Source organism: Oncorhynchus masou, chromosome 31 (assembly GCF_036934945.1).
Source record: "Oncorhynchus masou masou isolate Uvic2021 chromosome 31, UVic_Omas_1.1, whole genome shotgun sequence".
NCBI classification, from domain to species: Eukaryota; Metazoa; Chordata; class Actinopteri; order Salmoniformes; family Salmonidae; genus Oncorhynchus; species Oncorhynchus masou.
In genome coordinates this window covers 57,744,347-57,767,954 of record NC_088242.1, presented here as the reverse complement: position 1 = coordinate 57,767,954, position 23,608 = coordinate 57,744,347, and the positions used below count along the sequence as shown (strand labels likewise).

General features: G+C 41.6%; 1 protein-coding gene across 1 annotated transcript in view; it reads left to right on the top strand.

Moving 5' to 3' along the window:
• LOC135525246 (polypeptide N-acetylgalactosaminyltransferase 18-like) overlaps nt 1-23,608 on the top strand; it is an 89,696-nt gene that overhangs the window by 18,630 nt on the left and 47,458 nt on the right. Inside the window, exons 2-9 of the mRNA XM_064952964.1 lie at nt 9,410-9,605; nt 9,702-9,868; nt 12,090-12,273; nt 15,379-15,576; nt 16,100-16,214; nt 21,228-21,413; nt 21,575-21,712; nt 22,877-22,972. Of these exons, the coding sequence (XP_064809036.1) occupies nt 9,410-9,605; nt 9,702-9,868; nt 12,090-12,273; nt 15,379-15,576; nt 16,100-16,214; nt 21,228-21,413; nt 21,575-21,712; nt 22,877-22,972 (1,280 nt within the window). The remainder of the gene's footprint in view (nt 1-9,409; nt 9,606-9,701; nt 9,869-12,089; nt 12,274-15,378; nt 15,577-16,099; nt 16,215-21,227; nt 21,414-21,574; nt 21,713-22,876; nt 22,973-23,608) is intronic.

The following is a 23,608-nucleotide window of genomic DNA, read 5'->3' as shown; positions in this document are numbered from 1 at the left end:
AAAATTTTATAACCTATTAAGTCAACTGTCTAAGATGTGCTAAATGCTCTGCGGTTGTGCATTTACTAACTAGTTAGCTTCTTGCAAAATCAAGCTTCGCTTGGTAACATGAGAATACCCTCCTGGATCAAGAGCGTTGCTGTTTAATGTTTTGTGTGTGCAGCAAACTGTGATTAGAATTATTATTATTTTTAGTTACTACAATAACTTTTGAGTTGGGATGTCTGTCCTGCAAATGCTTTAGGTCAGACTGTATAAAATGTTCAATGAGCTTGTTGGCATTTTAGTTACATTCTCTATGGGATTTTACATGTACTTGTTAGCATTGCTAATCTTGGATTTACAAAGGCTCAGTGGAGATTAAAAATGCCGCCCCTTGTGTTCAGTTCCGGTATTACCGAATATTCCAGTATGGCACAATGTCATACCTTCGTCTCGACCATCTGGATACCGCCCAAGCCGAGTGTGCGCACGTGCAAGCGAAGTGTGTGTGCATGTAAGAGTCTCCCGACAGGCCTTGTGGGTAATCCTCAGACATGATGGATACTGATAGTGCCCTGACTGCAGAGGGAGGTGATCCAAATCCCACAGAGAGGGATTTAGGACAGATGAACAGAGTGAAAAACGATGCCCATTTGGACAGATTCAGTAGGCCGTCACACTATGTAAGCAGATCAGGATGTGCTACAAATGGTGACTGATAGTTGAAAAGAACAGTTTGGCAAACAAAACTAAAGCTCTTGAAAGCGATGCATCGCAAATGGCTGATCATTATTCACGGTTGAGGAAATAGGTGGGAAGACCATCTGTTTAAATGATGATGAAATGAATCATTTCAGAGCCGAGGCACAGCGCTGCAGGCGCGGCAGCACTTCAGCACCACTGTTCCACAAGCCTTGGTGTAAAAGAGGGAACTTTCTCTGTGATTTATTCAAGTTCTGTAAACAAACAGACAAAACAAAGGCTTTGGCAAGAGAGAATTTCAATAGCTTTGAGAGCAAATGAGATTCTCTTTTTAAAAACCCAATTACATTATTTTAGGGGAGGGGGAGTCTTAGGGGGAGTCTCAAAGCTATTGGGGGAGTCTACGAAGCCTTAAAGCGACAATCAGCAGTTAAAACAATAACAAAGCGTTTTCCCCGCCACTTTCGCTAAAAAGGGAGGGATGGCTTTGTACATTTTTTTTTTTTTGACCACTTTCAAATTCCTAGATGGAGCTATGGATCCAAGGACTGCCCATCCATGATATCATGAATGCTATAATGTTTACTTTTAGAAACATTAGTGTAAAATAAGCTTATATTTTGGGTTCTGATGCTATACGACAGTTGAATTAAGGCCATGAGGCATTTGTAAGTTATATTTTTCAAGGATCAATGGGTACCAAAGATGGCTGTAGCAACTGCAGATTGTCCCTTTAACAGCAGGAGGCTTGTTGAACTGATGTTGTCAAGGGGAATGTAACTGTACCTTTAAGCCAGTAGGATCCCCGTTACAATGTTGGAGAGAAGTACAAATCAGGAAAATAACTGCAACAGGAAATGGTAATGTACAGTGCATTCGGAAAGTATTTAGACCCCTTGACTTTTTCCACATTTTGTTACTGTACAGCCTTAATATATTGTAAAATGTTTTTCCCCTCATCAGTCTACACACAATACCCCACAATGACAAAGAAACATGATATTTTTTTTGTGCAAATTTCTAACAATATAAAACCAGGAAGTAACACATTTACATAAGTATTCAGACCCTTTACTCAGTAATTTGTTGAAGCACCTTTGGCAGCGACTACAGCCTCGAGTCTTCTTGGTGGTGACAAACTTGGCACACCTGTATTTGGGGAGTTTATTCCATTCGTCTCTGCAGATCCTCTCAAGCTCTGTCAGGTTGGATGGAGAGTGTCACTGCACAGCTATTTTTAGGTCTTTCCAGGGATGTTCAAGTCTGGGCTCTGGCTGGGCCACTCAAGGACATTCAGAGATTTGTCCCAAAGCCACTCCTGCGTTGTCTTGTCTGTGTGCTTAGGGTCGTTGTCCTGTTGGAAGGTGAACCTTCACCCCAGTCTGAGGTCCAGAGCAGGTTACAAGTATCTCTCTGTACTTTGCTCCGTTCATCTTTCCCTCAATCCTGACTAGTCTTCCAGTCCCTGCCGCTGAAAAACATCCCCACAACATGATACTTCACCGTAGGGATGGTGCCAGGTTTCCTCCAGATGTGACACTTGGCATGCAGGCCAAAGAGTTCAACCTTGGTTTCATCAGTCAAGATCATCTTGTTTTTCATGGTCTGAGATTCTTAGGAGCCTTTTGGCAAACTCCAAGCAGGCGGTCATGTGCATTTTACTGAGGAGTGGCTTCCATCTGCCCACTCTACTAGAAAGGCCTGATTGGTGTAGTGCTGCAGAGATGGTTGTCCTTCTGGAAGGTTCTCCCATCTCCACAGAGGAGCTCTGTCAGTGACCGTCGGGTTCTTGGTCACCTCCCAAAGCACTTCTCCCCCGATTGCTCAGTTTGGCCAGGCGGACAGTTCTAGGAAGTCTTGGTGGTTCCAAACTTCTTCCATTTAAGAATGATGGAGGCCACTGTATTCTTTGGGACCTTCAATGCTGCAGACATGGTTTTGTAGATTTCCCCAGATTTTGTGTCTCGACGCAATCCTGTCTTAGAGCTCTATGGACAATTCCTTCAACCTCGTGGCTTGGGTTTTTGCTCTGACATGCACTGTCAACTGTGGGACCTTTTTATATAAACAGGTGTGTGCCTTTCCAAATCATGTGCAGTCAATTGAATTTACCACAGGTGGACTCCAATGAAGTTTAGAAACATATCCAAGGACGATCAATGGAAACAAGATGCACCTGATCTCAATTTTGAGTCTCAGCAAAAATGGTCTGAATAGTTATGTAAATAAGTATTTTGTTTTATAAATTTGCAAACAATTCTAAAAATCTGTTGTCATTATGGGGTGTGTAGATTGATTCATTTTAGAATAAGGCTGTTACAAAATGTGGAAAAAGTCTAGGGGTTTGAATACTTTCCGAATGCACTGTAGATAATTGTAGGGTGCATTTCCATAGAAAAAGTCCCATGAGCTCCAATGTGTGAAGATCATAGGCGCTTATCAAATTAAAGATACGATTCTATATTTTTGGGAAATGAAGGCATAGGTAAAAAAAAAAATGGAACCATTTTCATCTTAAAAATGAGGCATAAGTAAAGGCTTTGATTTCTGGATAAACAGATGGAAAATTAGTCTTTAGAAAACATCGACCTGAAAAAGTCTTGAAAGGTATCAGAAATGCATCAAAACACGGTGTCGACATAAAGACCCCTGCCAATTAATATCAACACTTGCAGTACACACTGAGTGCACAAAACATTAGGAACACCAGCTCTTTCCATGACGGACTGACCAGGTGAACGCCATGATCCCTTATTGATGTGACTTGTTAAATCCACTTCAATCAGTGTAGATGAAGGGCGGGAGACAGGTTAAAGAAGGATTGTTAAGCCTTGATACAATTGAGATATGGATTGTGTATGCGTGCCATTCAGAGGATGAGTGGGCAAGACAAAAGATTTGCCTTTGAACCGCGTATGGTAGTAGGCGCACTGGTTTCAGGGTGTCTCGAACTGCAACCCTTCTGGGTTTTGCACGCTCAACAGTTTCCCTTGTGTATCAAGATTGATCCACCGCCCAAAGGACATTCAGGCAAAGAGAAGGGGGAGGGGAATGCAACTCAATATTAGGAAGGTGTTTTTAATGTTTTGTACACAGTGTATTTATATACAGTACACTTATTGGTCCTGTGTGGCTCAGTCGGTAGAGCATGGCGCTTGCAACGCCAAGCGTCGTGGGTTCGATTCCCGCTGGGGCCACCCATATGTGAAAGTAGTGGCCCCAGCCGACTTGTAAGTCGCTTTGGACAAAAGCGTCTGCTAAATGGGATATATTATTATATATATTATTATTGCTACAACTGAATTGGCTACAATAGGAAATCCTAATAGTCACCAACCACAGTTGGGTCACCTGCTTACAGTCCTCCATTCCACTGGCATACTGTTATGTTCAGCTCAAGACTGATTTCTTTCTCTTTTTGAGTTCTGGACAACCCACAAGCCCCCGTTCTTTCCATTTACTGTAACCAGCATCCTCACCCACTGAGCACCTGTGGAATTGCCCTAGGCCCATTGACTTGGAAACATATAGTTATCCCCCCCAAAATGTGACCTTTTAAAAAAAAAACTTTTATACTCAAAGCTGACAATGTAAGCCTCCAATAAATGTTAACATAAAAGTTGTACTACTATCTGTGACTTTCATCAAACCCAGAAGTGATGTATTTGCTCTGATGTAATGCAGCATGAATTCAACTGTTTAATTCATAGGGGTAATGTAGATTCACACACACACACACACACACACACACACAAAAGACAGACAGACATGCCCTCCAGACTGCTCTGTCGGTCTGTCAGCCAGTGTTGTGTTCTAATGAGAGAGTGATCTCATAAAATGACCAACCTGGAACTCACCTCCTACATTTCTCTGGCAACTCAGTTGTCCAAGACCATCTGCATAATGTAGTTTTCTTGTGGTGGATTAAGATATTGCCACTGGTTATGGTAACAAAATGATGGTAAAAATACTCCCCGCTTGCCATTACAAGCGGCACAAAATTTGATCTGATGATAATCAGATAAGTCCTTGTGACGTGCTGTGTTCCCATGAATAGATAAAAACAAATATTTTTACATTTGTCTGAGTTTCATGATGCTGTAGCTATAAATTCTACCTACACTAATAATATTCATGTTCATCCTCGCTGCTCTCTGTGGGAGGAAGCTCTACAGACTGTGAGTGTGTCTATATTGTGTTACTCCAGCTGAGCAAACCATTGAAAACAAGCCAGTGTTTTCTCAGCAAGGTCACTTCAGCCTGCTGTTTGCCATGATGACATCAGTGTGGCAGGAGCTCGTTGGGCTGTACCCCGGAGCTCACAAACCCCCACCACCTCCCAACCCTAAACAAATGACACTATATATGAAAGACTCGAGCCTCTCAATGATCTAAGGGGGTAGGGGCACTGTACAAGGTTCAGAGGGAGGATACCTACCCCCAAAACTTTAAGGCAGTACGATAATCCGACTCCTACGTAGTAGGCCCACGAGAAGGAGCTATAATCCCATTACTGTATTTGTACTTCATTACTAAATTACTTTAGACTCATGCGAAGTGGCTACTTTTCCCAGTCCAAAACGCTCCTGTCTATTGAAACCTTCATACGTGCCTAGACGGCTCCTCTTTTTCCACATGATTAACCAGAGGTCCACTATGGCCCAGAGGTGTGTTGTGTTGGGGAGGCCTAGGCCATGCCAGAACGCAGGGTAAACATTTACCCTGCTATTACGGCTGCTAATAAATTTGAGGTGAAAAAAGACACTGAACTGTGTCCCGTCCCCCCGTCCCCGTCCCCCTCCCCCCAAGTACACACAGTGAATGCCATTACCAAATGGAGAGGCAATTACTTTTTCTGAGCTTTACATTATTACATGAATTTACTGGAAATAGGATTGTGTCAAATGATTTCATCTCGTAGATTGAGCAGATTGTATAATTTAATACTGAAACTCATCAGGCGGAATGCACACCTCCTTTACCTTCATTTGAGCATTGAAAAGCTACAGAATCTAGTCCATTTCCCATAGACGTACTGTTGTTGACAGTATGGAGAAAAAGACTTGAATGCATGCCGTAGAAATATTCTGTTTTTGATTTCTTGTGGTATTTGTGTTCTACACAAGACTAGATGCACATATTGCACTCACTATTTCACAAAGCTACAATCATGTTTTCTGTTGTGGGCAAATATTGTTCTCTGTGCCGCAAGGACTTTACGACACTGATCATTTTTCTGTTTTCAAGACTCCGGGAGAAACTGCTTATTGCACAAATGGATAATAGGAAATAATTACTATAGGTGCCTGAATATTTTATTTTGCCTCAGTTTAAATGTCATGGTGTAATTTCCACAGCATGCTATCTGTAATAATGGTCTCAAGTTGAGAAATAGGCTTTTACTAACAATATTCAATAAAAAATATGGGGGATTGGAAAGGCAGACAATTATAATGATGGAAGCTACAATCCATCTGCGGTATTAAAGCTGATCTACCCCCTAAAATATATATATTAGTACACTACTGTACAAAAGTTTGGGGTCACTTAGGAATGTCCTTGCTTTTGAATTTGTTTGTTTAAAAATAACATCAAATTGATTAGAAATGCAGTGTAGACATTGTTAATGTTGTAAATGACTATTGTAGCTGGAAACGGCAGATTTTCTTATTTTATGGTATGTCTACAGTACAGTTGAAGTTTACATACACTTAGGTTGGAGTCATTAACTCGTTTTTCAACCACTCCACAAATTTCTTGTTAACAAACTATAGTTTTGGCAAGTCGGTTAGGACAGCTACTTTGTGGATGACACAATTTTTCTAACAATTGTTTACAGACAGATTATTTCAGTTATAATTCACTGTATCACAATTACAGTGGGTCAGAAGTTTACATACACTAAGTTGACTGTGCCTTTAAACAGCTTGGAAAATTCCAGAAATTATGTCCTGGCTTTAGAAGCTTTTGATAGGCTAATTGACATAATTTGCGTCAATTGGAGGTATACCTGTGGATGTATTTCAAATACTACCTTCAAACTCATTGCCTCTTTGCTTGACCTCCATGAGAAAATCCAAAGAAACCAGCCAAGACCACAAGTCTGGTTCATCCTTGGGAGCAATTTCCAAACACCTGAAGGTATCACGTTCATCTGTACAAACACAATAGTACGCAAGTGTGAACACCATGGGACCATGCAGCCGTCATACCGCTCAGGAAGGAGGCGCGTTCTGCCATGTGGAGATGAACGTACTTTGGTGCGAAAAGTGCAAATCAATCCCAGAACAACAGCAAAGGACCTTGTGAAGATGTTGGAGGAAACCGGTACAAAAGTATCTATATCCACAGTAAAACGAGTCCTATATCGAAATAACCTGAAAAGCTGCTCAGGATTGAAGAAGCCACTGCTCCAAAACCACCATTAAAAAAAGCCAGACTACGGTTTGCACCTGCACATGGGGAAAAAGATCGTACTTTTTAGAGAAATGTCCTCTAGTCGGATGAAACAAAAATAGAACTGTTTGGCCGTAATGAACATCATTATGTTTGGAGGAAAAAGGTGGATGCTTGCAAGCCGAAGAACACCATCCCAACTGTGAAGCACGGGGGTGGCAGCATCATGTTGTGGGGGTGCTTTGCTGCAGGAGGGACTGGCACACTTTACAAAATAGATGGCATCATGAGGATGGAAAATTAGGTGGATATATTGAAGCAACATCTCAAGACATCAGTCAGGAAGTTAAAAGCTTGGTCGCAAATGGGTCTTCCAAATCGACAATGACCCCAAGCATACTTACGATGTTGTGCAAAATGGCTTAAGGACAACAAAGTCAAGGTATTGGAGTGGCCATCACAAAGCCCCCTGACCTGCCCACAAATTTTCTGTGATTGAGAACTGAAAAGGAGTGTGTGAGCAAGGATCCCTACAAACCTGACTCAGTTACACCAGCTCTGTCAGGAGGAATGGGCCAAATTTACCCAACTTATTGTTGGAAGCTTGTGGAAGGCTACCCAAAACATTTGACCCATGTAAACTTCTGACCCACTGGAAATATGATGAAAGAAATAAAAGCTGAAATTAATCATTCTCTCTCCTTTTCACATTATTAAAGTAAAGTGGTGATCCTAACTCACTTAAGACAAGGAATTTTTACCAGGATTAAATGTCGGGAATTGTGAAAAACTGAGTTTAAATGTATTTGGCTAAGGTGTATGTAAACTTCCGACTTCAACTGTACATAGGCAACAGAGTCCCATTTATCAGCAACCATCACTCCTGTGTTCCAATTGCATGTTGTTAGCCTTTTAAACTGATTAACTTCTATTAGCTAATTGATCATTAGAAAACCCTTTTGCAATTATGTTAGCACAGCTGAAAACTGTTGTGATGATTAGAGGCAATACAACTTCTTTAGAATACTTGAGTATCTGGACCATCAGAATTTGTGGGTTCGATTACAGGATCAAAATGGCCACAAACGAAGAACTTTCTTCTGAAACTCATCAGTCTATTCTTGTTGTGAGAAATTAAGGCTATTCCATGCAAGAAATTGCCAAGAAATTGAAGTTCTTGTACAACGCTGTGTACTACACCCTTCACAAAACGGAGCAAACTGGCTCTAACCAGAATAGAAAGAGTGGGAGGCCCCGGTGCACAACTGAAAAAAAGGACATTACATTAGTGTTTAGTTTGAGAAACAGACTCCCCACAAGTCCTCAACTGGCAGCTTCATTAAATAGTACTTGCAAAAAAACAGTCTCAACATCAACAGTGAAGAGGCGACTCCGGGATGCTGGCCTTCTGGGCAGAGTTCCTCTGTCAAATGTCTGTGTTCTTTTGCCCATCTTAATGTTTTCTTTTTATTGGCCAGTCTGAGATATGGCTCTTTCTTTGCAACTCTTGATTTTATGTTATCCATAAAGCCTGTAAATATTGATGATCTGACTCCATTTAAATTAATTTAACACTGTGTGCGAAAGATTGTTGATTCAGGCTCCAATTCTGTCAAAGAGACATTGTCATTGAATATTAACTCAGAAACCACACCTATCCATAGAAATATACATTTGATCAGAATCTGAGTGTTGTGGTGCTGTGAGGATCCCTTCATGTCAACATCCTCCTCCTCAGATGAAGTTGTACCCTCAGAGTAGCAAATGCTGGGATCCCAGTCGTGGCAGAGATAGAGTTGGTGCTGAGAGCGAGTGTAATGCAGTGGTTATAATTAAATAACTCTGCCGACAATTAGCATTCAGTATTTACCTGCACTGAGTCCTTCATCACTCGCTGTGGTTTGTGAGGACGTTTCCCGGCATCGTAAATTCCATTGCGTTACGTTCTTTCAGCTCGCAATACTGGTATTGAGTGAAGAAGAAACAGTTGTCTTGTCCAGACAATGTGATCTAGTAGGACTAACCAGTTTTTGTTTTGCTGCTTTCAGTAGACCACAGGAAAAGTAGGAATATGCAAGACTGGTATCAGTAGTCCAAGGCTGCAGTAACACATTGCAGCGTTTTAGATGGATCAATTCAAATGCTAATGCTTTCCAGGAAGTGTGCCTGCTACAGTATGTGATCGTGCTGAATACAGTGACTTTTCCCCCACTGGTGTAAATCTTTTTCATGTAAGCTGCAGTATGCGGCATGAATGTAAACATTATTATTTCTATATCCCAGGCACACACCATTTCACCACTCTCCTTTCTCTCACTCTCGCCTACAGAGGTGCCACAGAAGGGTAGTGATGAAAAAGTAGTGGAGTCCCTCTCAGACTCCTCCCTGTTTGTCCACTGGGGTCATGACCTTGGTCCTGAGAGTCGCCGTGTGGCGCTGAAGAAGTTCCAGTACTACGGCTACAACGGTTACCTCAGTGACCGCCTCTCTCTGGCCAGACCCATCCCCGACCTCAGACCCGATGGGTACATGACCTTTTGACTCTTTTGTTGGTTCCTTTTTTTATTGTCCATAAAACAAGTTTCTTGTTCATATCTTGTCTGTTTGCTGGTTCTCCTCAGGTGTAGAAACATGTCGTACCCCACCAATCTCCCACAAGTAAGTATCATATTTATCTTTGTGAATGAGGCCCTGTCGGTCATCCTGCGCTCCATCCACACAGCCATGAACAGGACTCCCTCCCACCTCCTCAAGGAGATCATCCTGGTCGATGACAACAGCAACAATGGTAACTCCTATATATTTTTTTATTTAACTAGGCAAGTCGGGTAACTGGTAACTCCTATATTCCTACTAAATGTAGCTTACAAAGTATACACACTGCATTGTATACAGGAATCCATTCAGACGGCTTACTATCTTAAATTAAACAACTTCTAAATCCAGGAAGTAACACAAAATGTGGAAAAAGTCAAGGGGTGTGAATACTTTCTGAAAGCACTGTATATCAATTCACACTTGACATTCTTGAGGACCGACAGTGCATCAGGAGTTTCTCTCTAATCTTATTACTGGTAATAAACTCATGAAATGTATCTTACTCCATACACATTTACAAAAAAAAAGTAAAAATGCGCTGCTGTTGCCTGCCAATTTAATGGATTACTTTCACACGGCTCCAAATTAAGTTATTTGTGAGCCTAGTTATTTCAGCAGGACAGACCTGCATGTTGATCAGCTATAGAGCCAGAGGGAAATGAGAAGATTTTAAAGGCTCCATTTGACCTAGACTGATCATTTCATATGAAGGTGTTTTTAGCTGCGTACTTTACTGAACATATCTGTTGAGATGACAAATGAGGGTCAAAAGAGTCCAGCAGAGGGATAAAAAAAAAAAAACTTTCTTTTGAATGTATATTTTTATTGAGGACTCCTATTTCAGGATGTAAATGTTGAATCATTACATTAAAAAGAGAGGCGCTTCTGTAATGTAAATTGTCTGAAAACGGAGCTGAATAGCTGAGATGCAGGAAATTAATCTGTAAAAGTTTCCTTTGTGGCCATTGGTATTCTAATTAATTCCTTGGCAGTTGGCTCACTTTGAACAATGTGACTCTTCCCGTTCTGTACAGTTTCAGGAGTCTGGCTAACAGCTCTCCATCCTGAGTGGGGTGTCTCATAGGGTCAGCTGGGATTACTTCCCATGACAATCCCAGTAACCAAATCGACCTTAGTCCTTTTATTTGTCCTTTTCATTTCTTAACAAGTTAAATGACTGTGGGCCTCCCGAGTGGCGCAGTGGTCTAAGGTAGTGCATCGCAGTGCTAGCTGTGCCACTAGAAATTCTGAGTTCGAGTCCAGGCTCTGTCGCAGCCGGTCGAGACCGTGAGACCCATCGGGCAGCGTACAATTTGGCCCAGCGTCGCCCGGGTTAGGGGAGGGTTCGGCTGGCAGGGATGTCCCTGTCCCATCACGCACTAGCGACTCCTGTGGCGGGCCGGGCACAGTGCACGCTGACACGGTTGCGGCTGGCTCCTGGTTTAAGTGGGCATTGTGTCAAGAAGCAGTGTGGCTTGGTTGTGTTTCGTAGGACGCACGGCTCTCGACCTTCACCTCTCCCAAGTCTCATCGCTGCTTCTCCCATACTACTAATTGGATGCCACGAAATTGGGAAGAAAAAGGCATAAAAAAGTTTAATTACTGTATTTTTACCGCTAACTATCACTGGATATTACTTAATAGCCATGGTTGTATGATCAATATTGCCATCCAAAACATGTCTGAAATCCATTTTCCCATGAACTCCAACACCACTGTAATGAAAACAGACATTGATGTCCGGTCCTCGCCCTTCATGTCCCAATCACTCCATCTGGTTGCCATGGTGAGACACTGCCGACACGTCCACCTAGCAAATTAAAACAAACAGGTGGCAGATGGAGCTTGTGGGAAAGCAGAATTGACTTCCTTCAACCAGACGATGCTGATAGACATCAATAATCACAACCGCAATATTATTTGAAATCCCCTTTACACTGTGGAATAAATAGAATTTGGGACTGTAAAGCACTTTTCAATTGTGTGGTTAGTCAATAGTCCAAGGTACATGCCTTCAGCAGATTTCACAGGTGCAGGATATTATATTCTACTGTATCTTAGTCTGAGTCTCTGACATTGCTCGTCCAAATATTTATATATTCTTAATCCCATTCCTTTACTTAGATTTGTGTGTATTGTGTTTATTGTTGTGAAATGGTTAGATATTACTGCACTGTTAGAGCTGGAAACACAAGCATTTCGCTACACTCGCAATAACATCTGCTAAACACGTGCATGTGACCAATATCATTTGATATGACATAATGAGAAATACCTGCACGCGGTTTCAAGGCTTCCCATTGTTGCATTCAACAATGTTTCAGCCACTGTGGTTCTTGTTAAGGTCAGACAGACTGTAAAATGTCTCTCCATTTTTCTCTTTCTGTACTGTCTATGAATGTTTTCTGTAGCTGAGCTGAAGGAGAACCTGCAGAACTTTGTGAAGGAAACCAACTCCCAGCGGCCAGACTTCATCAAGGTGGTCCGCCACGACAAGCAGGAGGGGCTGATCCGCTCCCGGGTCAGTGGGTGGAGGGCCGCCAGCGCCCCCGTCGTGGCCCTGTTCGATGCCCACGTGGAGTTCAACATTGGATGGTAAGGGACTGGAATGCTGCGTGTATGTTCCAATCTATCCAACAGCTTAAAACATTTCATGTCTAGATATGTGCTGCATTTTCTCAGTAATTACTTAATAGAGCTATTACATAACTGATTAGATGAGAGGGTTGTCAGAATAATATATGTGACTGCCCTCAGCGCTGGAGTGCTCAAAGGGTTGATGTACTGCTGACTGGAGTTGAGATGTGTTTTTCATCAAGGTGTTGTTCATGGCAATGTAGTGAAACAGGGCTTTCTGTCGTCTGACAGTTTATGTGCCTGTTAATCATTCTCTCCACAGCTTGACAGGTCGTCCGACCGACACATATATCTCTGAAGAGCCTGGGCTCAATCCCAAAAAACTCCTGAGGTGCTTTGGCACAGCACTCAGAACAGACATTTCAGAGACTTTCTCACTCTTCTGAGCTACCAGATATTGTGTCTTCGACTAATGAAATCATTTGGCTCAATGCGACGGTAGTGCTTGAAAAGGAGAGCACATGAGGCTCTCAGCCGGTCTTTTATGCAGACAAACATGTTGACTATTCATTTTAACGTTGATCTGAGGCCTTTTATATAGAACAAGTCTGATGCTATTTGTGCTGTCTGCTGATGACCTCCATACGTTTTTGTGGAGCTCTACCGTTTTTATTTTGAATGATTGATTGAAAAATGTCTGTCATTAAACAAGAGAGGGTGACTGACTGCTATATTTATTTATCACGTCACTCTATTTGAAATTAAATGATCAGAAACTGCGCACATTTTGTCTAATACCAGTTAAGTGCCAGTCAGCAACAGATTTTCTGTCTATCTTGTCTATATTGGATAACTCAACACCCATGTAGAAGACTTCAAATGACATTTTAGTGAGTAGAACGACACTGAACAAAAATATAAACGCAACAATTTCCAAGATTTTACTGAGTTACAGTTCATGTAAGGAAATCAGTCAAATTAAATAAATAAATTAGGTCTGACACTATTGATTTCACATGACTGGGAATAGATATATGCATCTGTTGTTCACAGATTAAATTAGACTAATAAACTAATAAACATTTTATAGAACATTTTGTAAATGTATAAAAAAAACATATGTATTGATTGCGAATGTCTTCACATCCTAGAGTCTCCAGGGTTAATTGATGAAGCACCTTTGGCAGCCATGACCACAACTGTGAATCATTTTGAATCTAATTTTACTAACCTTGCACAACTCTTATAAGGGTCCATAGATCCATAGATTTTATTCAACATTACTCAAGCTCAGTAAATTTGATTGGGATATATACCAGAACTATGAAAATGTATGCACTCACTACTTTGTCACTCTGGATTAAATTAAATGGATCAAACCTTGTCTCTGATTTTCAAGCGGGTTTAAGTCAGGACTGAGACTGGACCATTCAAGAACACTCACCACCTCTTGGAAAGCCATTCTGGTTTGTCTTTGGCGTTAAAATGTGTGTTATTGTCCCGTTTAAAAAAAAACAACTAAAAACTAAGCCAGTGTTAGGTTTTCAGAAGACAATGGTGGGTTTAACTCTAACTTTTTACCTGGGCTCTGCTCCTTTCATATTTCTTTTGATCCTGCCAACTCCCCAGTCCCTCCCGGTGACAAGCATACCCGTAACATGATGCTGCCACCACAATAGATTCCCAACCAAATTTACTGATCTTGAGCAATTTTACCAAAAACAATGGATAATACAGTATGTTGCCATAAGTGTTGTGCAAAGTTGGTAGAACCTTGTATACTGAACAAAAATATAAACTCAATGTAAAGTGTTGGTTTCATGAGCTGAAATAAAAGATCCCAGAAATGTTCTTCATGCACAAAAGCTTATTTCTTTCAAATTTAGTTCACAAATATGTTTACATCACTGTTAGTGAGCATTTCTCCTTTGCCAAGGTGCACCTGTGTAATGATCATGTTGTTTAATCAGCTCATCCATCTGACAGAATATCAAGGAGCTGATTAAACAACATGATCATTACACAGGTGCACCTTGTGCTGGGGACAATGAAAGGCCACTGAAATGTGCAGGTTTGTAAGACAACACAATGCCACAGATGTCTCAAGTTTTGAGGGAGTGTGCAGTTGTCATGCTGACTGCAGGAATATCCACCAGAGCTGTTTTTCAGAGAACTTGATTGTTCCTTTCTATACCATAAGCCGCCTCCAATGTTGTTTTAGAGAATTTGGCAGTACGTCCAACCAGCCTCACACACAGACCATGTGTAACCATGCCAGCCCAGGTCCTCCACTTCCGGCTTCTTTACCGGCGGGATTGTCTGAAGCCAGCCACCCGGACAGCTGATGAAACTGAGGAGTATTTCTGTCTTTTAATAAAGGCTTTTGTGTAGAAAAACTCTTTCTGATTAGCTGTGCCCCTGCCCAGTCAAGTGAAATCCATAGATTAGGGCCTAGTGAATTTATTTCAATTGACTGATTTCCTTATATATGAACTGTAACTCAGTAAAATCATTAATTGTTGCATGTTTGGTTTTTATTTTTATTCAGTATAAATGATTCACAGCTGTAATGGCTGCCAAAAGACATGTGCAATCAGGACATGGGAGGTGGGGTGTTGTACAAATTTATTTCACTTTGAAAATATGGAGTAGGTTGTGTAGATCTGTAGGGGGAAAAATCTAATTGAATCCATTTTTTAAATTTTTTTTTATTGAAGGCAGCCCAAACCTTCATTAGGCACTCAATGTTGTGATGATAAGTGTATTTCCTTAGCGGTGGCTTTTACTCATGTCTGGATTGTGATCTGACATACAATACATGGCCATATTTATCCAACCTCATTTTTTCCCCCTCACCAAATCAACACGTCTCAAACTCCAAATCGGCTTAATATTCTGTGTGTGGCCCGGGATACTGGAAGCTATAGCCATAGGCCGAGATTCTGTAATGAGCCATTAACAATTAGTGGCCAGGATGAAAGACCCTCATTCCCGCTGTTTCCCCATATCTCCTGTGATGTTAAGGAAGTGCTTGTGTTCACCCTCATATTGTTTTCATTGAAAAAGACACCAAATGTATCTCACAGCAACACAATGTCCCACTATGCCTTGTCTTCCCTGCAGGGCCGAGCCCATTCTTCTCAGGATCAAGGAAGACAGAACGCGCATCGTCTCGCCGTCGTTTGACAACATCAAGTATGACACGTTTGAGATCGAGGAGTATCCGCTGTCTGCTCAGGGCTTCGACTGGGAGCTGTGGTGTCGCTACCTGAACCCGCCCAAAGTCTGGTGGACCCAGTACAACCACACCGCCCCTATCAGGTCACTGTCAGCAAAGACTTAGGAATCAACAGTTGTCTTGTGCTATTTCACAGGAACTGTGTTGCATTGAGAAACCCTCACAATGTTGTGTCTGTGGCTTATTTTATTTTAATAACAGAAAAGCTCTGACGAAGGCCGTGAGGCCCATACGTAAAGCTTATTAAAGAGCATTGATACTATCGAGCAGTGTGCGGGTTCCTTCTTTTTTCTCATCTTAATAACCGAACCAGTAAGAACAATGTGTGTAAACCTGTTGCATCAGTTTGATGTAGATCAAATCTCTTGTTTTCTTTCTCCTGGTTGTTTTTAGACAGCTGTTACTTAGTAACATGTGGGTAATCCTCATTCTTGACAACAACAAAAAATAAACAGGTTTATTATTGAAAACATATCAAGAAATCAAATGTGGAAAATCTCCAGCTGAGCTCCGAGGTGTTTACAAATACGCTAGAAAGTACTAGGAAGTAGTTTATAGAACCACTGCATAATTGACTGTTTCTCTCTTTTGATTTCTTTGTACCAGGAGCCCAGCTCTTATTGGCTGTTTTGTGGTGGACAGGAAGTACTTTGAGGAGATTGGCCTATTGGATGAGGGAATGGAGGTCTATGGTGGAGAAAATGTGGAGCTTGGCATCAGGGTGAGTGGAGTGCAAAATAATTAATCCGCTCAGTAATATGCCAAATCCTAACTGGAGATCGGTCCCCCATTGACATCTATGCTAAGAGTCAATAACAGCAATCAAAACTTAAAAACAGGAAGCAAACCAAAAATTTAAGCAAAATTAAAAAAGGGTAGAAAATAAATCTTTTTTTTAGAAATCTAAATAGAGCGAGCCAATTAAAGGTGTTAACCCTCTAAACATCTCAGCCAACTGGAGCCATGTGCCACCTGCTCTTAAATATCCCCTGTGCCAGCACAGGTGAAATGCCCTCTGACTAATGAGATGACAAGCCCGCACAGGTGGAACACATACTAATGAGGGGATGCCAATCAGTGCACCTAATGTCCTGTAGTCCAACCTCGAAATAGAAATGGAAAAACCAAAACCTGTAACCAATAATTTACACAACCTGAGTTACGTACAAACCCGGAATATCAATTTAGGATTTTGCCTATAATGAGGACTCCGGTTTCGGGGCTGTCGCTGGGCAATACGGACTTTCAGCTCCCTGCAAAGATTTTCTATTGGGCTCAGGTCTGGAGACTGGCTAGGCCACTCCAGGACCTTGAGATGCTTTTTACGGAGCCACTCCTTAGTTTCCCTGGCTGTGTTTCGGATTGTTGTCATGCTGGAAGACCCAGCCACGACCCATCTTCAATGCTCTTACTGAGGGAAGGAGGTTGTTGGCCAAGATCTCGCGATACATGGCCCCATCCATCCTCTCCTCAATACGGTGCAGTCGTCCTGTCCCCTTTGCAGAAAAGCATACCCAAAGAATGATGTTTCCACCTCCATGCTTCACGGTTGGGATGGTGTTCTTCTCATCCTTCTTCTTCCTCCAAACACGGCGAGTGGAGTTTAGACCAAAAAGCTTTATTTTTGTCTCATCAGACCACATGACCTTCTCCCATTCCTCCTATGGATCATCCAGATGGTCATTGGCAAACTTCAGACGGGCCCGGACATGCACTGGCTTGAGCAGGGGGATGTTGCGTGCGCTGCAGGATTTTAATCCATGACGGCGTAGTGTGTTACTAATGGTTTTCTTTGAGACTGTGGTCCCAGCTCTCTTCAGGTCACTGACCAGGTCCTGCCGTGTATTTCTGGGCTGATCCCTCATGATCATTGATGCCTCATTGATGGTCTTGGCCATTGTGGAGAGGTTGTAGTCTGTTTGATTGAGAGTGTGGACAGGTGTCTTTTATACAGGTAACAAGTTCAAACAGGTGCAGTTAATACAGGTAATGAGTGGAGAACAGGAGGGCTTCTTAAAGAAAAACTAACAGGTCTGTGAGAGCTGGAATTCTTACTGGTTGGTAGGTGATCAAATACTTATGTCATGCAATAAAATGCAAATTAATTACTTAAAAATCATACAATGTGATTTTCTGGATTGTTTTAGATTCCGTCTCTCACAGTTGAAGTGTACCTATGATAAAAAAATTACAGACCTCTACATGCTTTGTAAGTAGGAAAACCTGCAGAATCGGCAGTGTATCAAATACTTGTTCTCCCCACTGTACATGCACACTCCACATTAGTGAGACCCACACAGTGCGTTTTGTGTGGGTATTTGTGCCTCCTTTCCCTTGCAGCTTTGTGGTCCTGTGGCATCAAGAGGGAAGGGAACAGCCTTCTCTTTGGTAGGTGTCAAAAATCCCCTCAAGACTGGGTGTTAATATAATGATAATGGGTCATATCAGCTGTTGTTCAAGCTGTCACTCCATAGACTGTATCATACAGTAGCTTTTCTGATTGGCTAACTTCATCCTGCCAGAGGGTGAAATGTGCTCTCTAGGAACTATATTGCATTAGGGACCTGGCTGAATGGGAAATACTTTTTGTGTGGAAATATGGCAAAATTATAAGGACTCTATATAATCCTATTGACTGAAATTATGGTATAGAAATCCATTGAATCGGAGGAGCATAAAGATCACAAGTATGCTGGAGTGAGTTTTCAATTTTATTGTTGAGTGTATGGCTAACTTGAAATCCTCTATGGAATGGCTTATCTGCGCTCTCTTAACAGAATCTATGCGCGCGAGTGCTTACATAATCACCTCTAATGTTGCAGATAACAGACATCCAGTCATGGATCGTCAGTTATTATGTAAATGAGGCATTTTCTTGACAGAATCAGGAACTGCACATCTGGCCACTGGGCATTACATCCACCTTAATGAATAGTTGTATTTAGGCCCGCCAAAACAAGGGATGGGATTTTTCTGTTTTTCTACAGATTCTTCCTTCCTGGTACCCAATAACCACATGCTGTGCTTTAAGAAATACTTTATTTATAGATCTATCTTCATTATGTTTGTGTTTTATTTACTGCCATTTGATTATTTTAGCATTTTATCTCAGCAGGCAGACTTCACAATTTACAACGCATTTGTTAGTTAGGCCCCACTCAACATCTCAATTAGCACATTTTTCCTTTGAGCTCCAGACCAGGTTGTGTGTTTAGTTTGACAATGAACGTCAGGGAAAAACCAGTCGGCACTCATAACTGAAATATTTCTAGTCTCAGCCACTATTTGTCATACCTTCTACAGCCAGGTGTAATGTTGTCTGCAGATAGTTGTCTCCAGTCCAAAATTGTAGGCATGTGCCCCATTATAATCCCCATAAGAAGGATTTCTCTGAGAGAAGAAAAGGGAGAGTTCTTGAGGGCTCTACTCAGCATGAGTACAGTGGGTGGATGAAATAAACAAACACACGAAGGCTGATATTACACAGTATACAGTGAGGGGGGAAAAGTATTTGATCCCCTGCTGATTTTGTACTTTTGCCCACTGACAAAAAAAATGATCAGTCTAATTTTAATGGTAGGTTTTAATGGTAGGTTTATTTGAACAGTGCGAGCCAGAATAACAACAACAAAAAAATCCAGAAAAACGCATGTTAATGAGGGAAATAAGTATTTGACCACCTCTCAATCAGAAAGATTTCTGGCTCCCAGGTGCACACTCTTAAAGGGAGTGCTCCTAATCTCATCTAATCTCACCTGTCCACAGAAGCAATCAATCAGATTCCAAACCCACCACCATGGCCAAGACCAAAGAGCTCTCCAAGGATGTCAGGAACAAGATTGTAGACCTACACAAGGCTGGAATGGGCTACAAGACCATCGCCAAACAGCTTGGTGAGAAGGTGACAACAGTTGGTGCGATTATTCACAAATGGAAGAAACACAAAAGAACTGTCATTCTGCCTCGGCCTGGGGTTCCATGCAAGATCTCACCTTGTGGAGTTGCAATAATCATGAGAACTGTGAGGAATCAGCCCAGAACTACATAGGAGGATCTTGTCAATGATCTCAAGGCAGCTGGGACCATAGTCACCAAGAAAACAATTGGTAACACACTAAGCCGTGAAGGACTGAAATCCTGCAGCGCCCGCAAGGTCCCCCTGCTCAAGAAAGCACCTATACATGCCCGTCTGAAAGCACAATCAATCAGATGTTCATTGGCAAACTTCAGATAGGCATGTATATTGATTCAGAGGACAACTGGGTGAAAGTGTTGTGGTCAGATGAGAACAAAATGGAGCTCTGGCATCAACTCAACTCGCTGTGTTTGAAGGATGAGGAATGCTGCCTATGTTCCCAAGAACACCATCCCCACCATCAAACATGGAGGTGGAAATATTATGCGTTGGGGGTGTTTTTCTACTAAGGGGACAGGACAACTTCACCGCATCAAATGGACGGGGACATGTACCGTCAAATCTTGGGTGAGAACCTCCTTCCCTCAGCCAGGGCATTGCAAATGGGTCATGGATGGTTATTCCAGTATGACAATGACCCTAAACACACGGCCAAGGCAACAAAGGAGTAGCTCAAGAAGAAGCACATTAAGGTCCTGGAGTGGCCTAGCCAGTCTCCAGACCTTAATCGCAAAGAAAATCTGTGGAGGGAGCTGAAGGTTCGAGTTGCCAAACGTCAGCCTCGAAACCTTAATGACTTGGAGAAGATCTGCAATGAGGAGTGGGACAAAATCCCTCCTGAGATGTGTGCAAACCTGGTGTCCAACTACAAGAAACGTCTGACCTATGTGATTGCCAACAAGGGTTTTGCCACCAAGTACTAAGTCATGTTCTGCAGAGTGGTCAAATACTTATTTCCCTCATTAAAATGCAAATCAATTTATAACATTTTTGACATGTTTTTCTGATTCTTTTGTTGTTATTCTGTCTCTCACTGTTCAAATAAACCAACCATTAAAATGACAGACTGATCATTTCTTTGTCAGTGGACAAACATACAAAATCAGCAGGGGATCAAATACTTTTGTCCCTCGCTGTACATTATATGCTAAATAAAAGCTTCTCATAACGCTGTATAGTAAGTCGCTTTACAAAATATGGTGATTTGTAAAAGCCATTTGGAGACGGTTGTGCACTTAAAAGCGTTCATACTATGAGTGTGGTAGCACCACAGTTGTCTGATGGTTTGAGTGAGACGTGACAGACAATCAATATGTCACAGGTCATTTACTGACACTAGCTAGGTTTCCATCCATTTGGCGACAAATTTCCAAGCGAATATTCTAAAGTCTGCATGAAAACAATATGCGCATTTTCTCACCCTGTGAAGTTCATCATAACTTATTTCATCTGTAGCTTAATAAACTGCATTCTTTCCCGAGTCGTAGTGGGAGGACCACAACATATCATCGCGTGACTCCAAGTTTACTTTGATATGGTTATTATATCAATATTTGCGCATATAGGCATTTACATAATACATTTTAATGACACAAAAAGTTTACCGACAAATTCTCTGTTTCCATCAGGCCTGTCGTAACATATTTTTACCCGACATGTACTTGCATAAAAAGGATGTAAATCTGGATACTGACTTCCTCCTTGTATCTAACCCTATGTGTACTACTGAGCTCTGAACACTTCCAGGGCTAGAACTCAGCTTCCTACCTATTTAAAAATATATATTTTATTTTGACCATTTTTGTGTGTAACTTCCAGGTATGGCAGTGTGGGGGCAGTGTGGAGGTCCTACCCTGTTCTCGGATAGCCCATATCGAGCGTGCTCACAAGCCCTACACTCAAGACCTGACTGCTCATGTGCGGCGGAATGCGCTGAGGGTGGCCGAGGTGTGGATGGATGAATTCAAGAACCACGTTTACATGGCCTGGAACATTCCTCCACAGGTAAAGACCATAGCCTCCTGAGTTATTCCTGAAAATGCGACCTGGCCAGGAAAACTCCAGGCCCGAGTCATTTCAGTCTAAATATGTATTCCATAAATGTTCTATGTAAAAAAATTATAATAATAATAAGTTGTCATGTGGCTATCCATGTCTCTTTCTAGGACTCAGGGATTGACATAGGGGACCTCACGGAGAGGAAGGCTTTGAGGAACAGACTGCAGTGTAAATCTTTCAGGTGGTTCTTGGCCAACATCTACTCTGAGATGAGAACCTACAGTGACACTGTTGCTTATGGAGTGGTGAGTATGTTATGACATTTTCATGTATTAAAGTCCCTTTTCCACTTGCAAAATCTCGAGGCATTTTGTAATTTAGAGAAAATGTCACGTGAGGACTAGTTTATCATCGGTATACTGACAATGGCAGTCATAAAACGTGATGCTATAGTGTGCATGTAGTGTGAGGCGTGCGTACTGTAAATGCTGATACAGTCTTTAGCAATATCTTAGCGAGAACATAAAACATTACTATCCTAGGAGTCCATTTCAAGCCACAGCTTGTGGACAATACCTCCACTGAAGCAAAGAAAGTTTGAAGATGCCTGAAATAAAAAATATAGGTCCGTTTTATTGAAGTATGAGTAATGACATTGTCCAAGAATAAGCTGCCCGCCCCTCTTAACGCTTTGCTTGGTTGTTTGATGAGCACTTCACATCACGACTGTGTTTGAATTGTTTGATGCCAAACCATGACACTACTGAGCATGTGTGGGAGTCAAGCTGTGCATGTGATTATGTTGGCAGCTATCAAAACAACTTGGTGAAACGCATATGAATACATATTTGACAAGGATGTGACCACTAAATCTCACATGATTGTTTTCTGAAAAATGAACCTGATAATCTGAAGTGCACTGTTGAGAATGACATTAACATAACAAGGACATTATTCCACAGTCATTTATTGAAAAATGACAGAATAGAGAAAAATAAATTAGGCGTAGTAGAAAAGTGCATTTGTTATTTCATTTTGTAGCTGTAGCTCTAAACCCTGCTCCAAACTGCACATTTCTCCTGACTCTCAATTTGTGGTCAAACAGATGCTGCAGGACTATTTTTGTCGCAATTATTTAGTGGAAAAACGTATTTCTTCCCTTGTTGATGTGAGGATAATGGAAGCCAATTGTTTACACTATTGTGTTTTGTCTTTCGAGGCTAACAGTAATTAGCCTAAAGTGCTTCCATTTGTCAAACTGTTCGTCACACAAACCAGTTTTGTGCTGTATCATTCTATTGTTAAAGGACTAATTATCCATTGGCATTTGCCAGATGGAAGAAGGCCGAGCTGAAACGGCTTTTCAGAAAACAGATTGTCCATTAACGAGCTTCTGTGGTCTTAATCCGTCTCAGTCCCTCTTTCCTGGTTATTGCATTATTTTCCTCCTCTCTGTCTGTCTGTTTCAGGTAAAGAACATGCTGAGGAATGACCTGTGTCTAGACCAGGGGCCTGACTCGGACAACATCCCCATCCTGTACCTCTGTCATGGGATGACACCACAGGTGAGTGCCCTCTAACCCCTCTATCTGTAAGGTCACTCCCAACTCTGTCCTGGTCCTAACGCAAACACCACAGCAATTATTCCTGGGTCTTTTCCCCACTTACAAAATAAGATTGTTGCTCTAACTATGACTCAAGCTATTCATCCATGTTTCCTTGTCCGTTGAATGTAAAAGCTCTTGGAAAAGGTGTTTCTCAATGCCTTGTGCTTTTATACGACGTGTTCCTTTTACCTCTTTGGGAATGTGCTGGATTTTAACACATCATAAACAATGAATGTCTGGCCGTCTACATACTCACATTGCATAATTCATAATTGCAACAAGACAGTCTGGTACGGCATCTTGAGTTTTTCTGAGGACACTATGTTCCACTATTGCCGGAGAAGTCAATATAATCGACTGGTGCCTGAAATGTTAAACCATAGATGGAAATCAATCTACACGGCTACTGTCGCTCTCCAAACTGCTGCACTTTCACTATTCTGTCTCGCTGTCGTTATACATTTTCATTTTTTCCCTGAGACATACATTTGGCTCATGATAGATAACTGAATTATTATGTATAATACTTTCATGTGATTTTTTTGTTGTTGCTGAAACCCAAAATATGAGATTATCAATTGCGAAGGTCCTGAA